The 9,480-nt window shown below is 42.3% G+C and overlaps 1 protein-coding gene across 1 annotated transcript; it reads right to left on the bottom strand.

Annotated features, from left to right (window-relative positions):
- Positions 1 to 322: 322 nt before the first annotated feature.
- Positions 323 to 4,927, bottom strand: NDUFAF4 (NADH:ubiquinone oxidoreductase complex assembly factor 4). Its single transcript, XM_083857790.1, has 3 exons — positions 4,787 to 4,927; positions 4,066 to 4,163; positions 323 to 1,981 (listed from the first exon to the last, which is right to left on the bottom strand). Exons 1-3 carry the CDS (start codon positions 4,911 to 4,913, stop codon positions 1,667 to 1,669), a joined length of 540 nt encoding a protein of 179 aa, XP_083713916.1. The 5' UTR covers positions 4,914 to 4,927; the 3' UTR covers positions 323 to 1,666.
- Between the last annotated feature and the right edge of the window lie 4,553 nt (positions 4,928 to 9,480).

Below are 9,480 nucleotides of genomic sequence, written 5' to 3'. Positions count from 1 at the left end.
TTCAATATCAACAGTGTCTATACCAAACGCATTCCAGAGCTGGTTTTGGAATGTTACCTTAAATATTACATTAGGATGAACAGTACTCAAACAATTAAGTATTTCTGTTACAACATTATATAAAACGGTATTTTGTGCAAAGCAAAGCAATCTTAATGCGGTACATAACTCAGGTGCATTAGTTTCAGAGTGCAGCTCTGTACCTCCGTGTATTAGAGGACAAAGGACAAGCCACACATCCAAAGACTAACAATTTTGAATTTTTATGCAATGCATAGTGTCATCTTCCATTATCCTACAGTGTTACGTAGTTCAGAAATGAATCAAACATAACCTTCAAATACAGTGTGGCAAACTGTGGTGGAGATACTGTGTTCCAACTCAGAGGTGAAGGAATCTTGCTGTGAAATTAAAAAGCTGATCATCAGCTTAGTAAGACATTTACCAGACTCCAAATCAAATACTTGGCAGAAAGGTTCTTGAAAACAAAGTTACACTGTAAGCCTGGCACTGACTTCTACCCTTTAAATTCACCTTTGGTGAGAGGCATAAAACTAAAGATTCTAGGTTTGTTTTTTGAAGGAAGGCAACCGTAATGCATTTTTAAATATCAATTCTGATTATCTGCTGCCCCATCTGCCCAGCTTATCTGATCACATTTCAGTACAGGATTAACCATCAGTGCAAAACTTCTTACTTACAGAGACATGAATAGTCACAGTATTTGGGTTAAAATCCACCACTACCTCACAGTTCATGTCCCCTTGTGTCATCTGTGTAGATTTACGCTGTGAGTAATCACGACCTGATCTAGCCCACAAGGCTTCCACAGGGAAAAAGGACTGTTGTAACAGGATGGGCAAACATTCACAGAAGTCCTACTAGTGGGTCCAATTAGTACATCCAGTTGCCTGTCTTTGCCACCTATTAATATGAAGCATTGTTCCTCATACAGCAGATGCCATGGGCTGCTGCAAGAGACTTATGCCAGAAGATATCACTCTACAAATTCCCTGACTAACAGCACCTGGAGAGGTGCAGGTATTTAAGCTAAATCAGAATAGAGTAGAAGAGGAGTTAACACGAGCCATTACTGTTCCAGCACCAGAAAGAGGTCTTGCTTTTCACTTTCTTTTTATTTTATGTTTGACACAGCTGAATTTTCCAAATGCCCTTGTGGTTAACCTTCTTTATGAAGTATGAATACCATTCCATTCTTACACAAAAGAAATACAGCTGTTTGTTATATACACACACCTTGACAGCAAGTCCTTGAAAAAACAGTGCAACATGAAATTACAGAGCCAACATCCACAGAGCACCTCTTCAGCTGCAGGCCAGAAAGTCTCTGCTGAGAAAGGCAATCTTTTAAGGGAAAATGCTTTACCTGAACTCATAACATTCAAATGGAATAATCAGAACTGTGTGACATGCTGACATATCATGAATTAGTCATAATCTGGTTTATAAACTGTAGTTTGTTTTGTAGTTGCTGCATTTCACTGAAGCCATCCAATGTAGAATGGAATTGCTTGAATACATCTCACTGGCATGAGGAAGCAGCCTTGCTGGATGACATATTATCAACTGAATTTTCAGAAATGGAGTATATTTGAGAGTAAAATGAAGACACAAGTGAGATCACAAAAGGTTTTGGCAAGTATTTTTATGTTAACTTTTTTTGGTTTTGGCTTGTTATGGATTTTTTGGTATCTCTAGGAAATTCCAACACAGTGAAAGGAATGAAGAATTCCAGAAGGGAGTTGACCTCCTTCAGTTCCAGACTGTATTCTGCTGCTATTTTCTCTGCAGTCCATATTTGAGGTTGAAGTTTATGATTATTAAGAAGTGTCAGCGCCTCCACAAGGGAAATTTTGCCTTTGGGAACCTTCTTAACATCTAGAGCTTCCAAGTGGCCTAATTTAGTAAGTCTCTTTTCCTCATGTTTACTTGGAAGACGTTCACCACCTCCATCTTTTACCTAATTGAGGGAAGGAAAACAAAAAGAGCTCAACAGCAGTTCTGTTCACTATGCATACTGTAACAGCTAAACTGCTTTCCTAAATATGGCATTTCCTGTTAGCTTTCCTCATTATTTTTTAAAAGCTTAGCCAGCCTAGCTTCTTCCACAGGCATTCTACATAGATTGTCAACTCCCAACCAAATGATGAAAAGCTCCTATTCACTGCACTCTAAGTGCTGTATTGGCTTGGCAGCCCTTCATACAAGGCAAACTACAGATTCTGCTAGGCAAATGTAAATCCAGATAACCTAATATTTTTCACTGGAAGGGACAAAAAAAAATCATACAACAAATCAGTATGCTTCAGATACCAATGGAAAACTTCTTCATGTAGTCTCTTTCCCCTTCCTTTTGTTTTCAAATTTTAGTTTTGTTACTAGAAGAGATTCTTTCTTTTGCTCTGTCTGGAGAACAAGCATTCCTGCAATTTTGCAGTATCATATAGAGTTTAACTGCCGTGACTACTGCAACATGTAGACACACAGAGTCTCTTCTCTAAGGTCCCTTCATATTTCCAAATAATCTCCAAAACAGCTTTCACTTCCTCATATTTCCTTTTATTAATATTTAATCAGTGAATGACACTGAAACAAAAAAAAGACACAATTAAACCTTTCTTAAATTTGGAAGTATTTATATAGTAATCAGAGCCTACAACCACTGATTATTACACAGACACTCTGTATTAACTCACATGCTGAGAAAACTGATGTGTCTGTTTCTGAGCTACAAGGAATGCCTGGCCTGTACTCCATATCTTCTACTTTTTGCAAAAGCTGTGCTTGGATAATGAATGAATTTTTAATTCTTAATTAGATCATCTGTCACTGGGAATCTGCCACCTCAGGAATGCCAAGCTAGTGCTTTTCCACTTATCACAGGCAGACATCCCAACATACACAGAGTATGTACACATCATGTACACAATGCACAAAGTCATCAGGATAGCATCAGGAATGGGAGGAAGCTTTTGTATTGCTTTGCCCACAAGTCTCTGTGATTACACTTCAATTGTGCCCCTAACAGCTGCAAGCAGACACAGCACAAGGGCAAGTCTGTGGCAGCAAACTCAGAGTAGGCATGGAATCAAGCAAAGATTTATTCCACTTTGGGCCTTTTCTCAAATCTCTCTTGAGAGGTTTATTTAAAGATACTGAAACTAGGCCCTCGACATTTCAAGATTAGAGTTCTAACCTCTGGGATGGAAATTAGGGATAGAGATTTCTTGAAAATTTCAGACAGAAACTGAAGAAATCTACTTTCATTTTAAATATATTTAAACTTGAATACCATATAAGTGGCAAATTAGAGAGACTTAGGGATTTTCCTAGATGACTATAAAAATTTTATCGCTGAATAAAGCAGCTGGAATGAAGTGATCCAATAATGCAACAAGTAAAACACATGAGCCTTAGCACAATATGATGGAAAAGAGGACACTGAACCCCAGTCTGCATTTTACAAAGGAGTATGCTTTGCTTTCCAAGTAAAAGATTGCAGCCAGTGGCAATAAGAAAATTATAACCATACAACCCACAAGATTATGTATGAAAAGACCTAAGGCACTTAATGAGCTGGATTAAAAAAAAAGTCTCTGCACTGCATAACATTTAATGGAGTTAAAAGACTCCATTAAAGAGTAAACATCTTTGTCCTCTACCACATCCCAGCTCTCCCAGCAGTCCCAGTCTCTTCAAGCAACTCAGCAAATGATCTCTGGCAAACTACTTTATCTTTGAAATGGCTGGAGAACTATCCTGCCTCATAGAAGTAGAAATGGGAATTTAGGTGAAAAACAATATAAGATCAACACAATGTTAAAAAGGAAGATGGTGTCAGCATTTACAAGCTTGTATAATCACAACCTGTCACACATTCAAAATTCAAGGTCAGTCAGTGTTACTGATGTATAGAAGAGTAATAAAAATGTAATAAAAACACCACTCTTATCTACTGAAAAAAAGTAGCTTTATGCACAAGGAGCATTTTTCTTGATACGGACTGTGCTGAGTTTGAAGACCACAAAGGTGAGACACACTCACCCGCACCGGTGGATCTCTGGACTCCACATAAACATCTTTAAGCAAGTTGAGGAACTGGTCATCCTTTCTGAAAACTTCTTCTTTTATCTCTGGGCTATCTAAAGGCAGTGAGAAGAAGAAGGGAAGAGAGAGGAATAAAAAAAAAAAAAAAGGAGAAAAGACTGATATGAGTCAAATAGTTTATTTTTTGTTAATTCTGTCAGCTTATCGCTTCCCCAGAGGCAGGGCCTGGCTCCCGCAAATGCACATGCCTTCTTGGGCAGGTGTCTCTCTTCCCCCCGCGCTGACCTTAGCGACAGGCGGGGCCGGCACCTGCCAGAGACAGCGGGAACCACACGCCCGGTACCGCTGCCCTGCAGCCGCTCCCTGCCACCACCGAGCCCACCGCCTCCATCGACTGCCCCAGGAGCCACCCCCCGGTCCTGTCCCCATCAGCCACCTCCACCGGCCACCCCCTGCGGCCGCCCCCAGCCCCGCCAGGCCGCCTCCCTCAGGGCTGCCCGCCGCAATCGCCCCGGTGCCCGTGAGCCGCCGCAGCTCCCGGCATGCCCCGCGCGCCCCGCTCAATGTCACGGGCCCCGCACCGGGAGCCGCCGCGGCCCCGCCGCCCCTCAGCCGCCCTGCCCCTCCTCCGCCCGGCCGCGGCCCCGCCGGGCCCGCACAGGCCGCCTCCACCACCGGGGCTGCCCGCGGGCGGGGGGCGGGCGAGGCCGGCACTCACCGGCCATAGCGTCCATGCGGGCGGTGCGGTGCCGCGGCGCGGGGGTGGGCTTCTCCTTGCTGATCTCGCGGCGGGCCCGGTTCTCCACGTTAAAATTCCGAAACACGCGGGTCACCCGCCCGCCCATCGCCGCCGCCGCCAGCCGCGCCTGCGCACGGGGCGCGCCGGGCACGGGGCTGGGCCGGCTGCACCGGAAGAAAATAAACCGAGTACTGCGGGCTGTTCGCTGTTCGCTCCGCGGCGTCCCGGCCGTGCTGTCTCCGTGCCCTCGGCGCTGTCTCGGATGCCGGCCCGGGGCTGTGCTGGTCCTGCCGTGGCTTTTCCAAACGCGTCCGTGAGCGGAGCCCCGGGGTGGGGCGGGTCCCGTCAGGAATGTTCTCAGAGCTCCCTTTGCAGCCGTGACGGCGGGAGCCGAGCCCCCGCACACGTCGTGTTCTGTCGCTGCTGATGGACCGGCGGCGATGGGCGCCAGTCCAAACCAGCGAGGGACAGTTCCCCAGTACCGCTGAGAATTTGTAGGCCACGCAAAGCTTTCAGGGTGCCGACCCGCTGTGTTCAGCTCAGACAAATAACCTTGCTTCTGACTTTGCAAAAATTGCGAAAACTACTTGTGGGAAAATGTTGAGAAGGCCTTGAGCCGTGCATGATAAAAAAAGGTGAATTTGTTGAAAGAATCAAATTGATGAGAGGGAATCAGCAGTTCATAGATTCAAGAAGCGAAGTGTAAAAAGATAAGGAATCTTCAGAGAAATGCAAAAAGAACAAGAGTAAGAGCTACTGGCCTGATGCAAAAAGCAATAAAGCCTGGTGGTTGACTACTACATTCAGGCACGACTGACTAGGTGTCTTACCAACAGAGGTTAATGACTCGCTCATTCCAGCCGCTGTGTGAATTGGCCAATAAGTAATTCCCTTATGGTTTAAATGGTGTATGTGCTGTTTGCAGACTCTTAGTGCCTTCTGGATCACTAGGTAATAGTTGCCTGAATGAAGTGACCTGAAGTGGGAGTGTTAATGAAGGACAGAGAAAAGACCAGACATCTTCTTGTGGTTTTGGGGTTTTTGTTTTGGGTTTTTTGGTTAGTTGGGTTTTTTGTTGTTGTTTTTGGGTTTTGGGTGGGTTCTTTTTTGTGTTTTGTTTTGTTTTGTTTTTGTGATTGGTTGTTTTTGTTGGTTGGGTTTTGTGTTTATTTTTTATGGGGAACACCTGTTTTTCTGCCCTTGCATCTACCTAGTTTTTCTTATTATTGTGGGCATACAAAACCTGGGGTTTCAGAACTTGGTCTCCTACTAGTAGCATTATTTAGTAATAATAATTATGGTGTGATAGTTGTCAAGGCTACAATGTGCTTTGATGCTGGATTAATGAATGGCTGTGTTTTCCTTAGAAAGAAGCCAAATAGATTTAGAAATGGAGACGATGGAGACAAGGCAGAATAAGTATGGTGTGTGCTGGATTTCTGCTCTTTTTGGGAATCAGGAAGGCACAGTTTCTCCACTTGTTTATGTTAAAGGCTCTCACAGTCTGTAGGAGGATAGAAACATGTTTTTGTTCTCTGGTAATAAGCTTACTGACCCTGTCTTATTTTAGACATTGCATGCAAATGAATTAAGGAGACGAGTGACACAGTGATATTAGGAAACTGTTAAAAATCTGCTGAAGCTGAATCAATTACTTGCTGACTAAACCCGTGTTCTTGAGTCCAGGATTTGATACTTTTGTAAGTGTTGAGTCTGTGTGGTGTGGCTATTATGGAAATATCCACATGGATGCCTTTGGTGCCTGTAGACCTTTCATAGGTACTTTAGCATTTCTCTGAGATGTATTCTTACTGATCTGTCTGCGGATCAGCTATTGTGCCAAATTTGGAAACAAAGTTTCTCCTTCAAAAGCTAAGAGCTCCCAACTTGTGCAATCAAACTCAGCACAGAGCTTCTGTCTTTGGAAAGCCTGAATGTGATTAACGCTGCTGTAATATGTACTGACAGCAAAATAAATTCACCAGAAGGCAGTCAGTTAAAAACAGGGTGATGTCATGCTCTGCCTGTCACTTCCTACAACTGAGGATGGCACAAGGCTGTTCTTTTCATGTAGAAGGACGCATCAAAAGGTCAAGATTTTTATTTTGAAAAACCTTTCTTACACTATAGCAAGCAGAAGAACTGAGATTAAAAACAATTTTTTAAATATAATTTGGTATTTTAACAGTGTGACTGTTGATATTAAATATCAGTAATCAAGAGGTTGGATTTTTTTCTATATAAAGCATCTGCAGGTGGGATGATTAAAAAATGAATGTATGTGTACTTGGCTTAGATAGAGTTTCAAATGGGATGCATTTTTCTTGAATGAGGAGTCTGAATTTTTCCAGGGAATTCAAAAATAACATAACAAAATGGCCCATGAGGAGAACACAGACTGTCCAGCTGGGTTAATGTACACCAGCAGCCTGTTCTCAACAGTGGACAGCATTAAACTCATCAGAGAAAAATACAGTAACTCTCATGATACATGTGAGCCATAGGCTGCCACACTAGATCTCTTTGTAATCCTTACATACCTCTTAAGAGAGAAATTTCTAAAGCTACTGTGTATCTGGAAAGTAAAAAGTGCATTTGTGACTGTTCTTTGAATCTTCTTGGTTTTCCATCTCAGCTTTGGTTATACGTTGTATGTATTTTTTTCTTTCTCAGCTAATTCTGTAGCTGAGTGGAAAATTAGAATTCATTTTTGTATTTAACTAGCATCAAAAGTCTGATTAACCTATTGAAAATTCCCTTTAGAGAAGGAAGAGTAAGAATATCTGTCATTAACTTGTGTTATTGTGTGGTAGTACTAAAGTTTCTTTGCTGTCTTTACTACTCAGAAGATCAGGAATAAGAATATGAGTCCAGATGAGCAAGTGATCCCAGTGAAAAAGAGTCTTTTTTTGGTAATAGGTGCCCAACAGGAGAATTTTGGAGAGGAGGCAGGTGAAGTTTACTTTGTGGTTTGTGGTCTAGGAAAGGTACAGCAGTCAACCATGGAGGAAAATGAGGAATGCCCTTATACAGCAGCAGCACAGGTTTATGTTTGATTCTGTCTGCATTTTCTACCACTAAAATTGTTTTCCTATTCCTGTCTTTCTGTTGTTGTTTGTCCATAATTGATGTCAGTCTAAATGGATACTTGAGCAAATTCATGTATCATTAGGATTCAGGGAATTGAGTCCTGTATCCTGATTACTGGTTTACCAGTAAACACAATGAAAGCATTGATCCTTTTGTTCCTTATCTCATCAGTGTTAGGCAGTGTCCTAGTGTGACCAGAGAACATTGCATTAGCAAGAATTGATTATGAGCCAAGTAAAAATGACTGTCCTGCAACTTTGTAAAGATGAACTCGAGAGATGGACTTACTGATGGATCACTTTTGCCTCTCAGTGATTTTTGGTTGTTCTATTACTTAATTCAGATTATTTCTCTGTTATTGGTTTCAACTGATCCATCTTTTACTGGCTTCTTAAGTATCTGCAGAAGGATCTGCGTTGAAAGTTTTTGCTTGATCCCAGTCTGTGATCAGAGTGTTCCTGAACACTTGCATATTTTCAAGGCTAGGTGGCTGCAGTGCTTTATTTAAAGGAGTTTTTGTCAAGTCTTTATGTGGATGTAGTTTATGGCAAGTGCAGCAGTGTTACAGACTCACACACCAGCCCAGACAGATCACTAGCTCCTTGTCAGATAATACTAATTTCAAAGACATTGCATTTAAATTCTCCTCATTGACTGTGGCTTGATATAGCTGGCATCATCTTCCGTATTTTTCCTGTCTGATTGTTGTATCTCAATTAGCAGGTTACTTTGACTTGGAAATGCACAGTGGAAGTCAGCATATTTGAGAATGAGGCAGCCTGGTACTGGAATGAATTAATTTCATCAGTTACATGGGGGTTTTTTACTTCATTTTTACATTACTTTACACAGGATTCAGTACCTCATGCTCTCTTCTCAGTGGCAATACTAATTGAGGCAACTGACAGCCTTATTTCTTGTAACCTTGGCTTCAGTTCATCCCTCTTTCCAGGGATGTGAGGGTGTAGGAACACCTCCAGAGTAAACAACATCACAGGTGGTCTGATTAAAGAAAGAGAAGAGCTCCTATAACTTCTCTAAGCTGTATCAATCACTGATGGTTTGTCTGGTGCACAGAAAGCTACTGGAAACACAGGAGGAAAAACAAAAGGCCTGTAGCAGTAGGAGTGTGAATACCTTGAACTGGTATTGCTGCCAGGTTGTTGGTTGGTTTGTTTGTGAGAGTTTGCACTTTGCTCCCAGATTGTTTCCCTCCACCAGTGACAGGAACAACTGTACCAGCTCCAGTGAGGAGGAGGTGAACCAGCAGTGGAAAGAGACTGGATTGGAATGCAGAGGTGACCGGCTCATCTTGGGCTGGCTTTGCTGGAGCTCCGACATCACCCAAGATAAACAACATCCTTCGTACTGACTTGAGGCAGTAACAGTAGCCATGATTTTACTGCACTGCCACTGCAGTAGCTGTCCAGAAGAGAATTGGTGAATGGATTCAGAATATTAACTATCTGTTGGAGTTTCTTCATGAAATATAACACATAAAAAAATAACAAATATATAACTCAAATGTGCTGGCAAGATGCTCTTCTACAATAATGTAATATTTTTCCATCCCCAAAGGATAT

Source organism: Zosterops lateralis (assembly GCF_965231275.1).
Source record: "Zosterops lateralis genome assembly, chromosome: 3".
In the NCBI taxonomy this organism is placed as follows: domain Eukaryota; kingdom Metazoa; phylum Chordata; class Aves; order Passeriformes; family Zosteropidae; genus Zosterops; species Zosterops lateralis.
Note: the sequence above shows the minus strand (reverse complement) of the source record. Positions and strands in the feature narration are given on the sequence as shown.